Source organism: Sinohyriopsis cumingii, chromosome 15, assembly GCF_028554795.1.
Source record: "Sinohyriopsis cumingii isolate HCF-2022 chromosome 15, ASM2855479v2, whole genome shotgun sequence".
Classification (NCBI taxonomy): domain Eukaryota; kingdom Metazoa; phylum Mollusca; class Bivalvia; order Unionida; family Unionidae; genus Sinohyriopsis; species Sinohyriopsis cumingii.
Genome location: NC_142975.1, coordinates 71233412 through 71258025, shown reverse-complemented (window position 1 = coordinate 71258025; position 24614 = coordinate 71233412). Strand labels below are relative to the sequence as shown.

The window sequence follows — 24614 nt, the reverse complement described above, 5'->3', positions numbered from 1 at the left end:
AAAAGATGATTTTATTTATAATTTAAAGGTTGTCCTTAATGAGAAGGGTCAACTGTATCCAGGCAACAAGACAACATATATGGTTGTCTTACATGAGAAGAGCCAATTGCTCACTATCCAGGCAAAAAGACAACATATGCATTCAACTGCTCACCTAGAGTAGACACTAAAACTCAAGTTACAGTAACCTACAACAATAAATTAAAAAACAAAACATTTAAAAGTACAGGTATCTGCCTTGTGAGAATTTCGCATTAATGCAATTTCCTATTTCTTTTTTCTTAGTGGACTAAAAAGTAACAAAATTATTTCTCTAAAACAAACAAAAAAATTAGGATTCATAAACAGCTAAACGGTATTCAAGTTAATTGAATCACATATTTTTCAAGGAAAATTAAAGGCAGTGAAAATCACGAATGTTTCTATTTGTGTGATCACTCATGGGGGGTTCGCAGTATACCAAGAAATATATGTCACTTGAATATGTATAGTGTATTTTGTAATTCATTAACAAATGTCACATTTACAATGAAGTCAATTTTGAGTGCGAATGTGCACTTGAGAAGTTATATGAAAAACGGGTCTGGTACTTACACAGAGCATTTAAAGCAACCAACGTGGAACAGTCGACGATAGCCTCCCTTCCCTGCTACAGATACACACTGTTCTTCTGGAATTGGAAATCCACAACTTGTGCATTTGTTGTCACTATTTACCAGATCAGCAGGGACATTACGCCGTAGAGATCGAGGAGATAATTTCTCTGAAATTCTCTCTGAGAGTTTCTTTTTATGTGTGAATGGACTAGAGTCAAGACTTCTGGTAAATGACAGTGGTGTGTGCCCAATAGCCAAGAGATTTGACCTCAATGCTGGTGTTTGGAGTGATACATGCGGAATTACATGCGTGGTTGCTGCTCTTTCCAACGAGTTGGATTTCTGAACTGGTTGATGGTCCGCAGATGAGCCTTTATCTTCAAGGTAGCATGTTTTTGGTCTTAAACTAGATGAAATACCCCTTTGTGCTACTTCCCTCAATTGGACTGGGGACCCAATGTCTGGGTTATAAACATCACCTATATCATGAACAAAGAAAAGAGATATTAAATGATGAAAAATTTCTTCAAGATAAACCTGAAAAGGTACAAAACTTTTGTGGACCCCCAACCCACCCACCCATCCCATGGAATTATTTTTGCATATTTATGCAAGAATTTCTATTGCTGAACTGCCATAAAATTACAATAAGTTGAAACATAAATACCCCCACCCCACCTTGCCAGTACTTCTAGCTATGATACAGATAATCAATACACCCCCATCTTGCCAGTACTCCAAGCTATGATAGAAATAATCAATACACCCCCATCTTGCCAGTACTCCAAGCTATGATAGAAATAATCAATACACCCCCATCTTGCCAGTACTCCAAGCTATGACAGATAATGCATACACACCCACCTTGACAGTACTCCAGGTTATGAGAAAGTTAATCAATACACCCCCATCTTGCCAGCACTCCAAGCTATGATAGAAATAATCAATACACCCCCACCTTGCCAGTACTCCAAGCTGTGACAGAGATAATCAATACATCCATACCTTGCCAGTACTCCAAGCTATGACAGATAATCAATACACACCCACCTTGAGAGTACTCCAAGCTATGATAGAGATAATTTATACATCCCCACCATGCCAGTACTCCAAGCTATGATAACCAACAGCATATAAGGCTCTAATGAAAACAGTGTGCATACAATACTTGGTCAACATGTACATCTTCTGTGATCACCATAATATATGCATTGTTTCATGGGAATCAACTACAGACTGCAAGAACAGATGCATTTACAAAATTCTGTCACACATGGCATTAAGCAGCAAGTCAAAAGGGCAACAACTCCTACAAACATCAAGGGTATATATATATATATATATATATATATATATATATATATATATATATATATATATATATATATATATTAGGGTTCAATACACTCTAGTAGAAAAGTGGCTATATGGTGTCAATTAAAAGCAAAATTCAAAAACTGTACAAATAAAGAATTGCACAAAAACTTAAGGAAAAAACCTTTCTAAATAAATGTAAAAACAAGTACTAAAAGATAATAAAGTAAAGGATTCTTGATATTCTGTTAAATTTACAAAAACAATCAAATATAAAGGCAAATTATGTAAAACCTTTAAAATGTAGTATCAAAATTTTATAAATAGACCATATTCCATCATAGAGTCCATGGAAAATGATTATAAACATTCTCCACAAGCTCATATAAAAAAAATTCCATCTCACTGGGTGATGCTCGACATACTTGGCAAAAAGCTATTCCACCATTAGTGGACACTGGCAAGGTATACCCTCTGGTCGTGATTCATCTTCATTATGTATCCATGAGTCCAGTATACATAGACTATGCAATCAACACAGTATGGCATGATCATCTCTGTGATTTGTTTCATATGTGGGGTGTCACTATTGCAAGATGGGTTTTATATAATATATTGTGGTCAGAATACAAAATCTTTGGTTCAGAACTGGGTGACTGCAGGGTGGCTCTTTGCTGCTAAATCTGAAGTTTCATTACTCTCAAAGCCAGCGTGATTAGGCCTCCAACTGTACAAATACATTTTTTCATCACCCTGTGAGATCATGTTATAGGAAGATTTGGGATATTAACAGGTGACGAAATTTGACCTTTTGAATGGCTTTAAGTGTTTGAAACTTAATTTTGTGATGTTCCACTGTAGTTCAAAGACTTGCATGTGGCTCTAATTTCAGCATTAAAAAAATGTAGTTTTATGGACACTGGGTTAAACCAGTATAATAATGTGATACTTACCTGTCACTACTACCTTGTTTACCTTTTCTGCAAGATAGAATTAGCCTCCCATACAGAGAATGTTCTAGAAAGTCTAGAACAGAAAAATTGCTGGTCCAGTCTGTCCCCCACATCATTATTTTACCACATCATTATTAAGCATGGCAGACAATATAACTGGTGGAGGAAGAAATCAGAAAAACAATAACAAGAACTACCAACTCGAAGGAAGCTAGTGGCAAGCTTTCTCACATACACACATTGACCAAGCCCAAGAATGGAGCCCTTGTAGACAGAGGTGATATGGCAATGATCATGGTGACACATAGCCCCAAAATTTATTGTTGATGTTTTCTATACCCATCTGTAATTGAATTGGTCTTATTTATTCCAAATAATGGATGGAAAAAGGATATGGGTATTTTTGCTAATACATAGTTTTGCTTCGACATGCAAGCTTTTCAACAATAACATTTCTCAATATAAATCATTGATTTAACATATCAGTTTATAATCAAGGTATAAAAAACAAAATAACAATATTTACGCAGTTCAACTAACCATTGCAATCTTCATGTTTTCAACAAGATCTTAGATGGTAGAGTACTAGGCAGAAATGACAGCACAGAATCCATGAATATGCTACTGTCTATACTCACTTGTAAGTCTGATCTAACTATGTACTGCACAGACCCAGTACTGCCAGTACATAATGCACCAGCAGATATGGACCTATGTAGTTGTTTGGAGTAATTAGTAGAACAAACAACTCAGACTAATCACCTGGCACAAAACGTGATGGCACACCAAGGGTCTAGGTTTGCGCAGTCAGATCTGATTTGTTAGCAAGAATATATGGTATTCTTTACCTTGATGGCCAAAGGAAATCCAAATAGTAAATTTTCAAACTGAAATTAATGAAATTAGGGGGTGACTGTATATTTTAGTATAATGACATTTTTGGAAATTAATTAAAAAAACAAGTATATGTGACCTATTTACAAGATAAATTTTAGCAAATTAACACAAATCATTACCAGTATAAATGTTGGTTTAAAGGTGATTGTTGGAAAACATTAAAATTTCTGCTTAGCTTTCGAGAATTACTTTTCATTTCTGTCATCTTATAAATGCAGTTCATCATGCTGAAGGAAAAAGAAAGCCTGTGTAGTTTATTTTCCACCAGTCTTTACCACAAAAAAGAAAGCCTGTGTAGATTATTTTCCACCAGTCTTTACCACAAAAAAGAAAGCCTGTGTAGATTATTTTCCAGTCTTTACCACAAAAAAGAATGCCTGTGTAGTTTATTTTCCACCAGTCTTTACCACAAAAAAGAAAGCCTGTGTAGATTATTTTCCACCAGTCTTTACCACAAAAAAGAAAGCCTGTGTAGATTATTTTCCAGTCTTTACCACAAAAAAGAAAGCCTGTGTAGTTTATTTTCCACCAGTCTTTACCACAAAAAAGAAAGCCTGTGTAGTTTATTTTCCACAGTCTTTACCACAAAAAAGAAAGCCTGTGTAGATTATTTTCCAGTCTTTACCACAAAAAAGAAAGCCTGTCTAGTTTATTTTCCACAGTCTTTACCACAAAAAAGAAAGCCTGTGTAGTTTATTTTCCACAGTCTTTACCACAAAAAAGAAAGCCTGTGTAGATTATTTGCCAGTCTTTACCACAAAAAAGAATGCCTGTGTAGTTCATTTTCCACCAGTCTTTACCACAAAAAAGAAAGCCTGTGTAGTTTATTTTCCACCAGTCTTTACCACAAAAAAGAAAGCCTGTGTAGATTATTTTCCAGTCTTTACCACAAAAAAGAATGCCTGTGTAGTTTATTTTCCACCAGTCTTTACCACAAAAAAGAAAGCCTGTGTAGTTTATTTTCCACAGTCTTTACCACAAAAAAGAAAGCCTGTGTAGATTATTTTCCAGTCTTTACCACAAAAAAGAAAGCCTGTCTAGTTTATTTTCCACAGTCTTTACCACAAAAAAGAAAGCCTGTGTAGTTTATTTTCCACAGTCTTTACCACAAAAAAGAAAGCCTGTGTAGATTATTTTCCAGTCTTTACCACAAAAATGAATGCCTGTGTAGTTTATTTTCCACCAGTCTTTACCACAAAAAAGAAAGCCTGTCTAGTTTATTTTCCACCAGTCTTTACCACAAAAAAGAAAGCCTGTCTAGTTTATTTTCCACCAGTCTTTACCACAAAAAAGAAAGCCTGTCTAGTTTATTTTCTACCAGTCTTTACCACAAAAAAAGAAAGCCTGTGTAGATTATTTTCCAGTCTTTACCACAAAAAAGAATGCCTGTGTAGTTTATTTTCCACCAGTCTTTACCACAAAAAAGAAAGCCTGTCTAGTTTATTTTCTACCACAGTCTTTACCACAAAAAAGAATGCCTGTGTAGTTTATTTTCCACAGTCTTTACCACAAAAAAAGAAAGCCTGTGTAGTTTATTTTCCACAGTCTTTACCACAAAAAAAGAAAGCCTGTGTAGTTTATTTTCCAGTCTTTACCACAAAAAAGAAAGCCTGTGTAGATTATTTTCCAGTCTTTACCACAAAAAAGAATGCCTGTGTAGTTTATTTTCCACCAGTCTTTACCACAAAAAAAGAAAGCCTGTCTAGTTTATTTTCCACAGTCTTTACCACAAAAAAGAAAGCCTGTGTAGATTATTTTCCAGTCTTTACCACAAAAAAGAATGCCTGTGTAGTTTATTTTCCACCAGTCTTTACCACAAAAAAGAAAGCCTGTCTAGTTTATTTTCCACCAGTCTTTACCACAAAAAAGAAAGCCTGTGTAGATTATTTTCCAGTCTTTACCACAAAAAAGAATGCCTGTGTAGTTTATTTTCCACCAGTCTTTACCACAAAAAAGAATGCCTGTGTAGTTTATTTTCCACCAGTCTTTACCACAAAAAAAGAAAGCCTGTCTAGTTTATTTTCCACAGTCTTTACCACAAAAAAGAAAGCCTGTGTAGATTATTTTCCAGTCTTTACCACAAAAAAGAATGCCTGTGTAGTTTATTTTCCACCAGTCTTTACCACAAAAAAGAAAGCCTGTGTAGTTTATTTTCCACCAGTCTTTACCATAAAAAAGAATGCCTGTGTAGTTTATTTTCCACCAGTCTTTACCACAAAAAAGAATGCCTGTGTAGTTTATTTTCCACCAGTCTTTACCACAAAAAAAGAAAGCCTGTGTAGTTTATTTTCCACCAGTCTTTACCACAAAAAAGAAAACCCGGATAAAGAAAGCCTGTGTAGTTTATTTTCCACCACAGTCTTTACCACAAAAAAAGAAAGCCTGTGTAGTTTATTTTCCACCAGTCTTTACCACAAAAAAGAATGCCTGTGTAGTTTATTTTCCACCAGTCTTTACCACAAAAAAGAAAGCCTGTGTAGTTTATTTTCCACCAGTCTTTACCATAAAAAAGAATGCCTGTGTAGTTTATTTTCCACCAGTCTTTACCACAAAAAAGAAAACCCAGATAAAGAAAGCCTGTGTAGTTTATTTTCCACCAGTCTTTACCACAAAAAAAAAAGCCTGTGTAGTTTATTTTCCACCAGTCTTTACCACAAAAAAGAATGCCTGTGTAATTTATTTTCCACCAGTCTTTACCACAAAAAAGAAAGCCTGTGTAGTTTATTTTCCACCAGTCTTTACCACAAAAAAGAAAGCCCGGATAAAGAATGCCTGTGTAGTTTATTTTCCACCACAGTCTTTACCACAAAAAAGAAAGCCTGTGTATTTTATTTTCCACCGGTCTTTACCACAAAAAACGAAAGCCCAGATAAAGAAAGCCTGTGTAGTTTATTTTCCACCACAGTCGTTACCACAAAAAAGAAAGCCTGTGTAGTTTATTTTCCAACCAGTCTTAACCACAAAAAAAGAAAGCCATTAATGGCCAGATTGCAAAATATGAAATATTAAAGTGTTTTAGTATTTCCACTGATGACTGCAGTACTCTTAGGAAACTTTTACCAACTCATACAATCCTGCAAGCCAATGTCTGAGAAAACAATCAAAATGCAAACCCTAACCTGGTTGTTCATGCCAGATTTCCAGACAGACATCCTTAATCTCCAAGTCTAAGAGCCAGAATTGCTTTGTAATCCAGCCAACAATGATTTTTGCATAGCTAGAGACCTTTCTATTTTACAAAAATGTTACTTGCACTCACAAAGTTTAGGAGCAACATTAGTTATTTTTCTTCAAACTTAACTTACCAGATTTTGACATCATAGATCCAGCTTGGATCCCAGGGAGTTAGATGGTGTTCAGTAAACAAAACTGTACCTACTTTTGATAAATTATATATATATATATATAGTTACTGGACCTAGCTAGTACATTAAGTAAGCAGTATTAGTAAGCTTTTGTTTCCTACTTTATCATCTACCATACTTACCCTCCTAAACTTTTATTTAACAAAATAAGTGCTTTTTTTGTAAAAAGTCCTATTGTAACATAATTAAAGAAATAAAATTAAAAAGTTGCCCAATGTAAAATGAAAATTTCACAACTATTAACAAATCAGTAAAAATAAAATACATTTGAAAATATTCTCCAAGAAGAAAAAAAGATGCATGTTGCACACTAGGCCATGTGATTCATAACATTCAGTGGGGTGACAATTCAAAGCTATTTGCCCAAAAATGAAAAAGGCGTAAACAGCCAAATTATTTTTTCTTTATTTCTTGTGTATAAAAATTGGGCTGCATATGTTATAGTTCAGCAGCCCAACAATGAAGTTTAGTTCCCCAGGCTACAGGAATCATCCCCCATGTTATCTTATGAGAGTATGTAAGGCAACTGTACCAACGTAGTTCAGAAACCTGATGGAGGAAATAGCACTTTGTGTGCAGGCCAATCACTGTCTCTATTCAATTACTAAATTGTCCCTTCTCAAGTGTTCCCACTATGTGATCCAATGTAGATTATAGTTACATATATAATGTACATAACAGTCATTGTTCTCTAAGCTATGATTAACAACAAACAAACCTATGTAATCAATGACTGTATCTCTTGCCTCTGTGAAGCATCGTGTAGTCTCCGGCCACTATTGTATAAATACAATTATCATGTAAAAGCAGATTCAAATGGTTGACCCCTTTTCTAATTTTTTTTTTGCAATTATTTATCTTTACCTGTACACAAAAACTTTAAACTTTTACTTTCATCCATCCATCCGTCTGTCCATGCTTAAATTTGTTCATTCATTCATAAATAAATTGCCATAGGAAAACTAAAAAAAGATAACATTCCTTTGAAAAGGAGAGGTACAATAATTTAGTTCATGAAAACCTGAGATTAATTTTGTTTTCCTGACTTTGTTTTAAATGACTTCTAAAAAATCTGCTTCAGGAGCTGTTTTCTTTTCACACATGTGACAGAGAAGACAAATCAGAAGATTTCCAAAATTCTGGTCTGGAGTTTTTAACTCAAAAGTCAGAAAGAAAGAAAAAAAGAAAGAAAAAGATACCGGAGGAGGGAGGAAAAGAGAGAGATTATATATGTCTATAGATAATATTAAAATATGCACATCATTTCATCAAGTCAGTCATTTCCCAGTACCTTGTTGCCATTCATACTCTATTTGCATCCCATTTAACATTTCTAAGATCATTGCTGGATTATATAACGGGTAGCAGTACCCATCAGTGTCAATCTTCACACTTAGTAGGTGATGTATTGTTACTGAATCCAGGTTTTCTCTAGGGTCTGTCTGAATCTTCCTCAGAATGGAAAATGTCCTTTCAGTGTCTGAATAGGAATGGGACAATGTCAGTACCCTGTCCACCAAGAAATTTAAACTGTTTCTTGTAGAGATTCTAATTTTTGTTTGCCTGCCAGAAGTGCTCAAGATTGGTACTGTCTGGGTCTCATGTTGTTTTAATGTCAGTATGATTCTTTGCATGAGGTTCAAGTTCATACATTATACCATCACACCCTTTGTGATTTTAAGCCCGATTTGCAGATAAATTTGTTGTCTTCATTATTGTCAATATCACCGGTCTTTAATAACGACAATCAAACATGGTTGATCTCATGCATCCCAGGCAATGCTCTCAGCTACTTCCTACACTCAATTACATGTACAATACACAGTTAACCTGGGTATGGGTAACATGTCACAATACACAATGTATAGGCATTTACAGGAAAAGTTTACCACTGAATAACATGTCACAACACACAATGTATAGGCATTTACAGGAAAAGTTTACCACTGAATAACATGTCACAATACACAATGTATAGGCATTTACAGGAAAGGTTTACCACTGAATAACATGTCACAATACACAATGTATAGGCATTTACAGGAAAAGTTTACCACTGAATAACATGTCACAATACACAATGTATAGGCATTTACAGGAAAAGTTTACCACTGAATAACATGTCACAATACACAATGTATAGGCATTTACAGGAAAAGTTTACCACTGAATAACATGTCACAACACACAATGTATAGGCATTTACAGGAAAAGTTTACCACTGAATAACATGTCACAACACACAATGTATAGGCATTTACAGGAAAAGTTTACCACTAAATAACATGTCACAATACACAATGTATAGGCATTTACAGGAAAAGTTTACCACTGAATAACATGTCACAATACACAATGTATAGGCATTTACAGGAAAAGTTTACCACTGAATAACATGTCACAATACACAATGTATAGGCATTTACAGGAAAGGTTTACCACTGAATAACATGTCACAATACACAATGTATAGGCATTTACAGGAAAAGTTTACCACTGAATAATATGTCACAATACACAATGTATAGGCATTTACAGAAAAAGTTTACTACTGAATAAGTATTCCTACTTCCAGCTGCATAGGTCAAAAAGGTGCCCTCTATGAATGAAATAATGTATATAGCATTGAAAAATCCATGGTAATGAGCTAAAATAAATGCTCAAACTAAGTAAAGCATACAATATAGGCCATAGTGACCTTCTTTGGTTATAAAGACATACTAACATATATGCATATGATCATCTAGTTTGATTATTCTAGCATGAATAGAACTTGAGAAAAATATAAATGATGCATCAAATTTGTGTTACAGTGACCTACGTTAAAGATGAGTAGTATTCCAGGGCAGATCTAAAATTATCATTTAGTATTGTTACAGGAAGGAGCTAAACAAGTACACATAAGGTTTGTGGTTCAGTATTCTGAAGCAGGGTTTCGTGTCTAAACCATCCACAAACTTACCTCACCAAATGATCTAAATTCCATCCTCCCATTGAGGTGAACCAAAATCTTCCAGAACACTAAATCAGCCCTGTGTGAGATCCCCATATATCGGGCATGCGTGAATTTATCAGTTTAATGGGATATCTGATGATCCCAAAACTGGCAAATAAAAACAAAAGCAAAGAACACTCATCCTTACAGGAGAGCAGGAGACTGCTGCAAGATGGAATCCATATGGGCAACTTTTTGAGCAATGATGATTGGGCTCAGAGAGAAAAGGTCCTTCCTTTGATGGGTCAGTGAGTGATGGTAAGAGGAGAAAACTATGTAAGAATGCCAAAATACAGCTCTCATCACATCCTCCAAAGATGAATGGATTAAATAGGTCCTTGGGGGAACAATTGCATGAGCTTCATGGGCTTTAATTCTCATAAAGGAAATATCCCTATCTGGGGTTGGTAAGCTCTCTTGATAGTTAATGCAGTCCACCAAAATCAGCTGACAAGATGTTTCCTGCCTTTCCTTCTCCCATTAGAAACTGCCCAGTAAATTTGGATAGCCCTAACTGGACATAAAAGTAAATCTTGGTCATCCACAGCACAGATACTCCTGAGACCAAGGATATCAATCAGGAGTGGAGCAACCAAAGGAAGCTTAACTCAATAACCCCTGGAAGTTTTTTGTTGTTTTCGCCTGAAATGCAAGTAGGAAACACATTTTGGGAGCTATTTCTGAATACATCCTAATACATCGACTTCCAATAGATTTTCCATTAGCCTAATGCCTAGTTGTGTTAGAAACATCATTTTCCATTGGTTATTTTGCTCGTGCGTGAACAGAAGGGTAAAAGTGGGAGTTCCTTTTTTTTTTAAACGGACCCATCATTTTCGTATTGAGACCACTCTTTATTCCAAATGATCACCGTATCCAACTTTTTGCAAAGGTTCACCTGTCTGTGCAGTTCAGACTTGTCTGGCTTAGATCTGAGGCCAAAAAGTCTAAAATCCAGACAAAAAATCTGATTCTGACCACAGGCAAATTTTCGGTGAAAAAACAACGGGTCAAAAAATGAGGTTTTTCCCTCTGTATTTTGTAGTGATACTAAAACGTCCAGATTATTTGGTATCATTGTAGAGCTACATCTGTCTACCTTTCTATAATACCACCCACTTTAGTGTACTATACATGACCTTGATGCTACAGAGTTCTGCAGTAGGCCATGTGCCACCAATCAACTATTTCTTGAAAGAGATTCCTTCTTCAGCAGGTTAAATTAGCAGCAGAAAAGAGGTCAGCATGACGTGCTAGTCACCAATGACCTAGCAATTTGTTCCAAGGATTCCAATGTTTTCAAGTTACCAAGTCCAGATAGAAATATCTACTTGAGCTGCTTCAGCAACGAACCTGGGAATATGAATCTTTTAGCTAGAAGCAGCTACCAAGGATCATAACATAAAGTGAGGAACAGACCTCCCCCATTTTGTCTAGCAAAAGCTTGGCCCTAGCTAATCTTTAAGAAAGCTCCTGGATTGTTACAGAATAATGAGAAGCAAGAGGTATGGTCAAGAGTTTGCCACAGAAAGTTTATCCAAAACTGTAAAGAATTTTGGAGTCACCAGAATCTGAAGGTTTGGGACAGATTGTAAGGCAAAAGGTGGTAAACATCATTCACTTTTTTATTGAATGAAAAGGATTTCTCCTCTTCTGCTGTGTCAAACTTGATGGCTTGAGAGAGGACAGAAAGAACATCTTTGTCCTGCACTCTCTTCTTGGAGGCAGAACTACATGACCGGGTGTCTCTCTGCTTAGGACATGTGGTAGAGGAGAACGTTTATCTAGTAACTCCTCCCATGCAATTAATAGACTGCTTAAAGCAGTGGCCTCCACTGGTATCTTAGGACGATTTCCTGACTGCCTAGAGCATTTGGGAAAGAAGGTGTATTCCTCCCCCCCCCTTTCAGATCCAACCTGCAGTTATGTCCTCACTACTATGCAGATCAGTTAACGAAGTCCATAGCTGAGTGTAAGGAAAGAGCACATCACTCCCTTGTGGAGGAAAGTCCTATATCCCACAGGGATTTACAGGAATAATAGGGAAAGGGGGTGCCAATCTAATCCCCTGACCTAATCTGGTATCTGTAAGCAGATTATCAGTATCTTAAGATGAAATGTTAGTCTGGAGAGAGAGGGGATTCAGCCCAATCTCTATCTCTGCATCATGATTTCCACAAAGACTTATGCCCCGTGTCTGGTGACCAGTGCCCAGTGACCGGTCAATGGGCAAGGACTCTACAGAAGACTCAGATCTGTAGTGGATCCATCCCCAGATCTACTCAACTTAGATCTGAGCACTCCTTTCTTAAGGGACTGATCTTGTCACCAATACTCCTTTCTTAGGGGACTAATCTTGTCACCAACACTCCTTTCTTATGGGATTAATTTTGTCACCAACACTCCTTTCTTAGGGGACTAATCTTTTCACCAAAACTGCTTTCTTAGGGGACTACTTTTGTCACCAACACTCCTTTCTTAGGGGACTAATCTTGTAAAGAACACTCCTTTCTTATGGGATTAATTTTGTCACCAACACTCCTTTCTTAGGGGACTAATTTTGTCACCAACACTCCTTTCTTAGGGGACTAATTTTGTCACCAACACTCCTTTCTTAGGGGATTAATCGTCAACAACACTCCTTTCTCAGGGGACTAATCTTGTTACCAACAATTTCTTATTCGGTTGGGCATTTTCATCCCAGAAAAGACTACTAGCTATGCAATAGCAACCAGTATGATATATATTCATAAAAATATCACATTTTCAGCACCAGTGGCCTTGACATTGGACCTAGCAGCCCCAAAATAAATTTCTTACCCACTAGTAAGACGTATAAATTTTGAGGGAAAAAAGGCACGATCAAAATAAATAAAGTTATGATTCAGAAACCACCTCATCTACAGGTGGACATGCTATCAATATATCCTGCTGTATCCATGTGGATGGTGTTGGGGCATTTATTTAACATCAATCCCTTCTACGAGTACTTGTCTCAGGACTAACCAAAGCAAGTTAGCAAATAGATAAGAATTAGAAATGTCTGCACAGTCAAGGATGGTGCACCCCAGACGACTCTCCAAAGCACCAATCAGATGCAAAGGGCAATGATCTTAGTCAAACATTGGCCATAAGTTCATCCACCAATAATATCAAAATCACATTAATAAGGTCTCCTTAATACAGAGCATCATACCTGATTTTTGTTTCTCAAAGACTTTTCAACAAGTTTTTCATGAGTATTTAGCTATTGTAAATTGTACTTTCTTTGTATAACAAAGTTCATCACTGCAAACAGAGGCGTAAAAGCAGTATTAGTTTTTGATAATCCCAAAAATCTGTGCAAGGGACAACAGAAAAATTTACTTTTGTGGTTTTTACTTTTCTTATTCATCTTTAAAGCACCGTGTCTTCAATGCAGACAACCTTCAACAACTTTAACACAATTCTCAAGTCTTGCGCCAAAAAACACTTTCACCCTACTTTCATCCTACTTGTAAAGTGGGTCATGCTCCCATTTTCAGCTGTAAACACAACCATGTCCAGCCACATTCCTTACTGAATTAGTCATCTAATATACAACTACCATGCCACTAAAACAAAGGGATGCAATTCAATCTGGTAACTACCAGTGATGTGTCAACTGGTCCACTAATTTTATCCTATTTATTTATTCATTATATTAACTAATTTCACACAAAAAGTCATAAAGAAAACAGGAATTAAGAGTTACAAATGATGACATCTTTCAGTTTTACAATTTAGTATTCCCTCAAGAAGTCTTTGGAAAAATTTAAGTTCTTCAATGACCTTTCAAAAGCGAAAAAAAAAACATTTTGAAAATCAAGAATTTTCATAATCTGTATGAATTATGTCAATGGACAGAAAAAAACTAATGTGTAAAGTATTTAGCCAATATTTGACAACAGTTCCACAACATGCTGCCAGAATTTAATGAAAATCAAACTTGCTCTAGGTTATTTTAATGTAATGATTCCTGCCAAATTTTATTTAAATCCATCACGCCTTTCACACGTTACTTTCAGGAAATCAAATTTGTGACAGTTCAGGAAGAGACCTGACAAGATGTGATGTGACAGATAGTCATGGGACAACAAAATATGTCCCCTAAATAGATACTGTGTAGTCTTAATAAGAAATGGGGGCCCTGGCTACATAGATACTGTGTGGTCTTAATAAGAAATGGGGGCCCTGGCTACATAGATACTGTGTGGTCTTAATATGAAATGGGGGCCCTGGCTACATAGATACTGTGTGGTCTTAATAAGAAATGGGGGCCCTGGCTACATAGATATTGTGTGGTCTTAATAAGAAATAGGGGCCCTGGGTGAGCTACATAGGTACTGTGTGGTCTTGGTGGCGCTCTACAGTTTCGTATTTTGCATAAGGGTTAGGATTTTAAAGAAAAAGAATTTCCCCGGCTTTCCTCACTGGTTATACTGGCTATTTAAAAAAGACCTTGGCTATCTTAGGTATAATTAGAAGAACCTTTAATTCGATTTATTTTGGTGTATGATTGATGGGTGTAGTATGGATTATAGAGTATACAGCTTGGCCTTACTTCAAATGTGCACCTTTCAAAAAACTGCTAGCTCTACTTGGTCATTTTCACTTCCTGAATTAAGAGGTAAATTGTACAAAAAAAGAGCCGATAACTTTTTTACATTTTATATATTTGATAATTCATTCATTGCACTTTCAGAAGCTGGTATTGTCTAGTCTGGCAAAGTTTATTTTCCCTATTTTAATAGCTACTATGTATACTGTACTTTAGACTAATTCAGGCTGATTTTTTAACACATGGGAGCAGTCATTTTAGTTAGCAGTGTGCTTAAATCATGTAAAATTTCCAAAAGTACAATATCCAAAGAAATATCATCCACATTACATTAATGTAGCATATAGGTATGCCAACATTCTCTCCATCATGCATCTTTTAAATGTGAACTACTTCACCTTACATACGTCACTCTCTCAAAAGTATATATTAACTGGTGAGCATCCCCCTTAATAAGAAATGGGGGCCCTGGGTGACCTACATAGATACTGTGTGGTCTTAATAAGAAATGGGGGCCCTGGGTGACCTACATAGATACTGTGTGGTCTTAATAAGAAATGGGGGCCCTGGATGACCTACACAGATACTGTGTGGTCTTAATAAGAAATGGGGGCCCTGGCTACATAGATACTGTGTGGTCTTAATATGAAATGGGGGCCCTGGCTACATAGATACTGTGTGGTCTTAATAAGAAATGGGGGCCCTGGCTACATAGATACTGTGTGGTCTTAATAAGAAATGGGGGCCCTGGGTGACCAAGATGTCTAAGGTGCTCCCGTTTACAGATCACTGACATCTCAGTTCTGTCCACATGGGTTCTGATCTCACTCAAATCAACATGGGCATGTGATAAAACTTGCCAGTAGCTTCCCATGGGATGGTGGTTCTTACCAGTGTTTTCCTGGATTCTTCCTCACAGACATACAAGCTGCCATGTATAGCTTATGATGTGCTGAAAAATGGTATTAAACATACAACAACTTAATAAGTGATGCAAAAGAAGAACTTCTGAGCTACTTAGGTTGATTAGAGAGACCATGGCCACCTGTTTATTTTCTTTATTTTCCCCTTTTTTTAATACAAATTCTCATCAGTACAAGGATAACAGTGTAACAGTAATGTGACAGTGAATATGAACATAGAAATGTAAGAAGTTAATGACAAAATGCCACCACTGCACATAGACATGGTCTATACTTTACACACGCTGGCAAAAGACCCAACCCACTAATCACAAATCTTGCTGCTCTTGGAAATTAGCAGTTTCACTAGTCATTACTGGCCAAAACATTATCTGACCAAGCAAAGGTTGATTTATGAAGATGACAAAATGACCAACACATAATTCACATAGAGGAACAGTGAGCAGATTGTTATGGGTTTTATCGACATGCACATCTTCAGGTGTTGACCATAATATTTGCAACGTTTCACGGCAATCATTAAAAAAATGTAACCAGACAGAGGGACAGATTGATGGGATTGAGGATTCATACCCCTGCCTCTAATAATAAAATAATAATAATAATAATGACTTTATTTAAAGAGGGTAACACAACTAACTAAGAACAAATCTACAAAGGAATTTATTTTAGCTGCATCTCTGAAGCCACTGGACATATTGGGTTTGGAAAGAAGGAAATGGAGTGGGCATTTCTAATCTCAACTGGAATACTATTCCAGAGCAAAGTTCCAGAGTAATTCCTTATTTGGTTTGGGAATTTTATACTGTTTGGTAGACATGGATTGCAGGTGGGGAGTATTGCCAGGTAACTTATACTGGAATAGTGATTGTAAATATTCAGAAGCACTATTATTGGATATCCTGTACATTAATTTGGCTTTTCCCAAATGGATTCGGTCTTTAATAAGTAATTTTTTTTACTTACCACCTAAATTTTCCTTGCTTTCTTTCTGGATTGATATTATCCCAAATGCTCTTTTCTGAAGATGTGCCAGCTTTGCTATGTTTTTATCATTTGAATTACCCCATACTGATTTACAGTAGTCTAAATAGGGTTGTTTGTAACTGTTATAAAATAGGTTCCTGTGCATTTCAGGGAGAAAATGTCCTATCCTACTGATAAGCCATAAACTTGAATTTACTAATTTACTGATATGTTTGATATGTTCAGTCCATGATAGGTTATTATCTACCAAAACACCAAGTAGTCTATCATGACAGACCATTTGCAAATTTGTATCCATCCATGTCAGACATAGTTTCATCACTATCAAGATTTGTCCTTTTTTTCACCATGTTGAGATAAGTAATATTTTAGTTTTGCCAGTATTTATCACCATGCCATTGCATGTGCACCAGTTATCCAGTTTGTTTAGGGCATTCTGGAAAGAAATTTCGAGTTCATGCTTTGTGTTTTGGATGTCTGACAATGTTGTGTCATCTGCACAGAGATTTGTAGATGATATTGAGTCCCTTAGTAAAAGTGGTAGGTCATTAATAAATAACCTATTACCTGGAGCATGGATAAAATTCTCATTATTATTTATTCATAGTTAGGTCCTTTCACCATCATTATAGCCATCCTTTGGCATACATGTCAACTTTTCAGAAGCCAAGTAGGGAAACTGAATATAACAAAAAATGAGATTGAGACATGAAATCAAGAGTGTTCTAGTGGCATTTTTTAAGCATCGTTTTCACTAAATATTTACTATCTTCCAGGTCCAATATACAGGAAATTCTCCAAGACATGCCATCTAACCCTGTGATATAACTTATTTTGCCCTTTTTTCATATTCTGGTCAGCTGTGGCCAAACTGCACAATAGCTAGAAGGTTAGACGTGAAGTAAACAAGGAAGAAAATCAATGTGAGTAATTAACAGTTCATCCTTATTATCGCAATTATCTTGTGAAAAAGACTGCCCCTCCTACGTTCTTCAAAGAAACAATGTTCTACAGTATGTGTAAGAACTAGAAGTTGAGTGGTAAACAAACAATGCCCTATTTTGATAACGGTGACTCAAGTGTGTGTGATTCATCTTAACAATTAAACTCTGCAGTTTCAAGCTATTGTACATGTGGCAACTATTTTTCCCACATTTTATATCCTACCTCATTTCCTTATTGTCAAATTGTAAGGCATTTAACACTGCCTACTAAATAAAATTTATTCTGAATTAGATGGGAGGGCGCACATATGCTGCATGGTATGTTCTTTCAATCCTTCTTTTGATTAATGATCACAACTGATGTTCATATATATATATATATATATATATATATATATATATATATATATATATATATATATATAATAATGTCAGGTGTTTATTTGTGATTTGATGTGATTTTGATTTTTAACGTAGCTTTAACAATTTTTCAGTCATATCGCTACGATGTCTGCAATGTGGCAGTTTATAGTGATGTCTAGCACTGGGGCATCATGCCGCAGACATGTAGCATGATGTCCCACCCAGTCACATTATCCTGGCACCAGGCCGACCAATCCTAACACTAACCTCTTAATGCTGAACGCCAAGCGAAGCAGCTGTTAGTACCATTTTTTAAGTCTCTGGTATGACTCAGCCAAGGATCGAACCCACGACCTCCCGCATCCGAGGCGGATGCTCTACCACTAGGCCACCGGAACAGTTGTCCAAGATGTTTATTCGTTCCTGACCTAAATCATTTTTTTTAATTCTGTAAACAACTAATACATAGCTAATATTTTCTCTATGAATATGGGTTAACTATTAGGATTATTATCTTTGCCCGAGTCAAGGACATTGTGTTTACCATGTTCTTTATCATAATTTTAGTAACAGATCTTTTAATTATAACTAAGATTTTATCTTGTAAAGATCTGGAACCTTCCATAATGAAATTCTCCATTAAGTACTAGGTTTATTTAGAAAATGTTAATTGTAACCTAGGTCAAGTAGAGTACTATATAATCTTGTTTTTCTAGGAATTATTTATTCTTGCTTTCAGATCTGAGCAGAATCTGTTCATTATTGTTGTGTCCAATATTTGACTTGGGCTGAAATTTATCTATTCAAATTATTTAATTCAAGTTATTCTTCTCTGGAACTAGAGACCTGGATTTACAATGAAATTTTAAATGAAGATACTTTCTTGGATTGTATTATTGTAATTCAACAAAAGACTGTTGGCACATCACAACAATACTGGCCACCACAGGAACATCAACACTTCCAGCATTGGATTTATTTTAGAATACCACTAATTTTGTTCAGAACTTGAATCGTTAGGACTTGTGTTCAAACGTCTAGGATTATTTGGGATTTATTTTGCAATACTATAAGTTATTTTTACATTTTTCACTTTGTATTCTAAGGAAATAAATATTTGTTGAATTTTTTACAAAATGCCATGGTTCTCACTCTTTTCTATTACTTATTTCAAAACCACAGAGTCATAATAATGTTTATTTACTCAATGATACTTGTGCGTGTGTTGTGAGCTTGAAAGTATGTCTGATATTCAGAGTAACACGTCTTTAGTGCAAAGCAAAATTTATCACACTGTGACGTTTATACTGTATTTATTGTCCATAAGAGAAAGCCAAAAGGTACATAAGCTCCTAAAACTAAATGAATTACTGTCTCTAAATGAAGTCGTATTATTATTAAGCTCATAATGTTGTCTAGAACTTGCCAGACCAACTGTTCTGGAAAAATGTTTAGGTACCTATCAAACTTCATCAACTTTCTTGCTTTCCAATACAATTTTTTTAAACACAGGAACAAAACAACACCAACAAATATTTTGTTAATTTTCTCAGATTCACTATAACCCTGATTCCATTACCAGAACAAGGACAAAACACCATTTCCAATCATATCCAGCAAAAAATGTTAGCAAATTTCTGACCAAGAGCAATTTCAAATGATAAAACACATGGCAGATCCGCTTTCCTCAAGTTTCCCATGCTAAATTCTTGTCAACTTCACAATTCCATTATACCTGAGAAAGTGTAGCTCCACATATACACACTACAATCACTGAATCCAATATCAATGTCACTAGATTTGATCTCGCTAAACTAATGTTATATTTGTAATGAATACAGTTGGTTGAGGGGTCAGCCATTGCTGATTACCTTCCTGATGAATATACATTTACAGCCAGTAAAAAAAAAAATCATACAAAGCCCCTTTCTCCATGACCAAAAAACTCACTGGATATACCAAGGGATGTTACTCTACATGGCCCAATCTAAGCATCCACATTGCTGTATAGCAGTTATCTGCCATTATCTTGACACCTATCAATCGCAGTGAAGGGATCTGGCAGCTACAACTGATTCTAAGATAATACAAGCCAGCAAATCACAAATCTAAGCCAAGAGAAATGTGGCATCAGTAATGATGTCTGATTCTTCTCATCTCCAATACAAGGAAAAGAGAATCAACTTAGCTCTATTAACATAATCAAGATAAATGACAACATTACTAAATCATCATTCTCATTTAGAACCAATTGCAAAAAGGATTAAACCCCAACTCAACATGTCTTATCTGTTAAGGAGAAGAAACAAGATTTAATGAAGGTACCTGTGATAACCATTTGATGAGATCAAATCAGCACCACTTTCACTGGACCAAATATACATCATAAGTGTTTCAGTGGAAATCCATTTAAATAAAACCACAAGTTCTGGAAGAGCAGCCACAAAACACGAGTCCCTAGAAAGGCTGATGCTCTTCTGGCCAAAAAGAATTTCCAGGAATTCAAGATAAGTCCATTTCTTCCTTTTTGCTGAGCAGTGTTGAAACCATCTCTGATATTCTTCAGCAATTAAATGATTTTCACAATTAATGTCTGTGGTGGACATTGGATGCTAGAATGGCACCATTTTCATTTTTGACCAAGCAGAAATCATTAGAAGACTTTTGGTGAAAACACAATATCTATCTATATATATCTATCTATATATATATATATATATATATATATATATATATATATATATATATATATATATATATATATATATATATATTCAAGAGGAGTAGTAACAACATTCCCAACACAGCCATCACGGCTGCTATATTGGATGTAACTGATGATATGGGAGGATTACAAATAACAATGTTCAAGATGGCCACGATGGTGGAAATATAGAGGGTCAGATTGCATCATTTTCATTTAGGACAAACTAGACACCACAGATATACTTCTGGTCAAATCACCTGTCAAAATGTCTTTCCATTCATGAGCAGCAGCAATAAAAAAACTTTTCGTGATGATTGTCTTGGTGACCATACCAGATGTCAGATCAGGACCATTTTAGTTTAGACCCAACATGACATCATAACCCAATGCTGAAATGACTTTCATTTTGGATGAGTAGCAATCACAAGATTTTCAAAATGGCTTCCATGGGAGCCATACTGGATATCAGATGTGCACCATTTCCATTTTAAGCCCAACTACACACAACATTAAGTCTTTTGGTGAAAGCACATTATCAATATGGCAACACAAATAAGAGAAGTAGTAACACGATTTTCAAGATGGCCATTGTGGTGGCCATATTGTATGTCAGATTGGAACCAATTACATTTAGGGCTTTTTCCGTCACGGATCACTGCCATCTCACCTCTGTCTGCGTGGGTTCAAGTCTCGGGCTCGTTCAATGTGGATATGTGAGAAAGCTTGTCAGTAGCTTCTTGTGGGTCGGTGGTTCTTTCCGGGGTTTTCCCGGGTTCTTCCTCCACCATTAATACTGGCCGCCATGTATAGCCTATCTTGTGCTGAAAAATGGCGTTAAACCCTACAACAACAACAACAACAATTACATTTAGGACCAATTAGACATCATAAGACATCTTCCAGTAAAACCTCCATGTTGATATGACCATTCGTCAGAAGTAGTAGAAGTCATATTGGATATATGAGCAGCACCATTTTCATTTAAAGCCAAACAGATAGTCAGAAATCTTCTGGAGTAAACCCCCGTCAATATGACTTTTTGTTCTTCTGGACTTGGAATAAGATTTTCAAGAAATGAAAACTCCATGGCAAGGTAAATTTCATTTCAGAATGAGTCACTATAATGTAGAGGCCACAATGGAAATCAGACAGGTACCATTTTCATTTAGGACCAACTAGACAGCATAAGAAGTCATTTAGTAAGAACCTCATGTTGATATGACCATCCATTCTGGTGCAATAACAAGATTTTCAAGATGGCCACTGTTGCTGTTATTCAATGGATGGTCACAGCAACATGGAGTTTTCACTAAAAGACTGGTCATAAGTGAAAAATTACTGCCAGCTAAACCATATGATGAATGTGTCTGTGACAGTTTCATTGTAATCTTCCAAGTAGTTTAGAAGTAGCAGCAACAACAATCTTTTGCTAACAGATGGACAGATGACTGACAACAATCCATCCCATAATATCTTCTGGTTTTAACCCGTTTTGCTAAGCAATTTAAAGATGACCAGTTTGTGAGGTCTGATAAAAACAATTTTCATTTAGGATAAACTGCACAATGATGCAAATTCTTTTAGTGAAAACCCCTCAGTTCACAAGGTTTAGTGATGGTAATCAGACTGGCTTGGTTTAGTTGTTGTTTGTTTGGAGTTTAATGCCATTTCTCAGCACAAAATAGGCTATACATAGCAGACAGTATAACTGGTGGAGAGAGAACCAAGGAAAACCATGGTAAGAATCAGTGACACACAGGAAGCTACTGGCAGCTTTCTCACCTACCCACAATGACTTAGCCTGAGACTCAAACCCACGTGGATAGATGCGAGATGGCAGTGACTAGTAAAGATGAGCACTTCAGTAACCTGGGGCACCAGGTTAGGTTTGGTGTTTTATAGCACAACAAACCACGAAGGTTACAAAATGCCCAGAAACAAACCAGTGTAGCTGACCTGGGTTGATCTGATGGTAGAATTCAAACCCGCACTATTCTCATCTGGAGTTCAGCATGTTCACCACTACAGCTCCTGGACAAATCAGCACTTCACATCAGATTCATTTTCATGCATTTCCACATGCATTTTCATGACTAGCAACAAAAAATTTTCAAGATGGCCACCATGACAGACATGTTGGGGTTTTGATCAACTAGTGTGTAATTAAATATTACATAACTCACCTCCACAACACTTCTAGTAGTCTCCAGTAGTCACTGTAAACCTTATTATCACACTGAGAATAAACAGCAACTAAAGTAAACATAACAATAAAATTCTGACCCCCATTCTAAGAGTCATTTTTTTTTAGCTTTTCTTATCTTTACATTTATGTTTATCTTATCTTTACACCTTTTGACTTAATTTTGTGAAACAGTTTTTAATTTAATATGGTGATAGGTTTTAATGGCACATTTCACACATTACTGGCTATATAATGCTGAAATGAGAGCCAAATGCCTTTCCCAAAGACAAACAAATACAACTAACCCATGCTGGACCAGACAAGTATGAACATCTGCTACCCTTGGATTTATTGTCCAATGCTCTACCAACTGAGCTATCATAATGTCCATTTTCATTTACTCCCATCGTTAGATCATTTAAAGTCTTTTAGTGAAAAGTTCATCTGTTCAGAAGCAGTCATGACAAGAATTTCAAGATAGAGCAGTGACAATAGTAAACAACTACTATTACTGTAGGCAATGTCCAGATGGATGGATGCTGGCCAACTACTATTACTGTAGGCAATGTCCAGATGGATGGATGCTGGCCAACTACTGTAGGCAATGTCCAGATGGATGGATGCTGGCCAACTGATAAAGCTCTTCTATCTTTACCCGCAGAGCTAAAAAAAACTTTTAAATTCTTTTATGCCAAGATGTAAAAAAAATGCTGAATTTTTTTAGATGGCACTATTTTAGGTTTATCTGCAAGAATTTATGGGATCCACTGTCAGTCTATCATCTATCCATCCACTGGCGAAAGTTTGTTATCTCTGCTTCTCCTGAACTACTTGGAGGACTGCAATGAAACCTAACACACTTTCATCCCAACACCTATCTGATCATAAATAAAAATGGTGCTGCCTGGACAGTTCATACAAATGGCCATCACACTGGCCATCTTCAGTATCTTGCTATCACTATTCCTCCTCAAAAGATGGTCATATCAACATGAGATTTTCAACAAAAATGGTGCCAGTCTGACTTCCAATATGGTCACCATGTCAGCCATGCAGAACATCATCATGGCTTCAACTACTTAACAGAAAGTCAAAAATGCATGGGGTTTTCACCTAAGACTCTTTAGTTGATCCTAAATGAAAATGGTGATGATCTGAAATCCAATCGCTACTCTTCTTAAACAGAAAGTCAAAAATGCATGGGGTTTTCACCTAAGACTCTTTAGTTGATCCTAAATGAAAATGGTGATGATCTGAAATCCAATCGCTACTCTTCTTAAACAGAAAGTCATGACAAACTGGGGTTTCCACCACAAGAGTTCTTATAGTGTCATTGTGACATGTGGTTAACAATAAGACTTATGTTATGTATATCTATATTATGTGTGTTAATTTTCATGATTCTAAATTGAAATGGTCGTTTACTAAATAACAGTCAATGCTAATATTCTTTATAGTTGTAGGTGCACTGTGAGATGAGGTCATTCTTGTAATCACATTCATAGTTTCAAAGACAGTACAATGAACTTTTATTCAAGTAAACATGTTAACAAGTACAGTCAGGCACTTGCTCAGACTTAACGTATTTAGTAGCTGTATTGAATTAATATGAATTAATTTAAAGACATCGGCTAAAGTGGGTACATGAGAAAGCTTGCAGTAGCTTCTTGTGGGTCAGTGGTTTTTCCCAGGGTTTTCCAGGGTTCTTCCTCCACCACTTGTACTGGCTGCCATGTATAGACTATCTTGTGCTGAAAAATGGTGTTAAAACCCTACAACAATAACAACAACATGTAAAGACCATTT

At 36.1% G+C, this 24614-nt stretch overlaps 1 protein-coding gene and 1 long non-coding RNA gene across 6 annotated transcripts in view; one reads left to right on the top strand and one right to left on the bottom strand.

Moving 5' to 3' along the window:
* Positions 1-24614, bottom strand: part of LOC149782047 (rap1 GTPase-activating protein 1-like) — a 435320-nt gene that overhangs the window by 348954 nt on the left and 61752 nt on the right. For 4 of the 5 annotated variants that reach the window (XM_089933464.1, XM_089933461.1, XM_089933463.1 and 1 more), the window contains exon 3: positions 595-1075. In XM_089933464.1, the coding sequence (XP_089789590.1) occupies positions 595-1075 (481 nt within the window). Of the gene's footprint in view, positions 1-594; positions 1076-7065; positions 7152-24614 lie in introns of those variants that run through there. The other variant, XM_089933465.1, reaches the window with a different exon arrangement.
* LOC149782048 (uncharacterized) overlaps positions 1-24614 on the top strand; it is a 202569-nt gene that overhangs the window by 152721 nt on the left and 25234 nt on the right. The gene's annotated exons all lie outside the window — the stretch shown is intronic.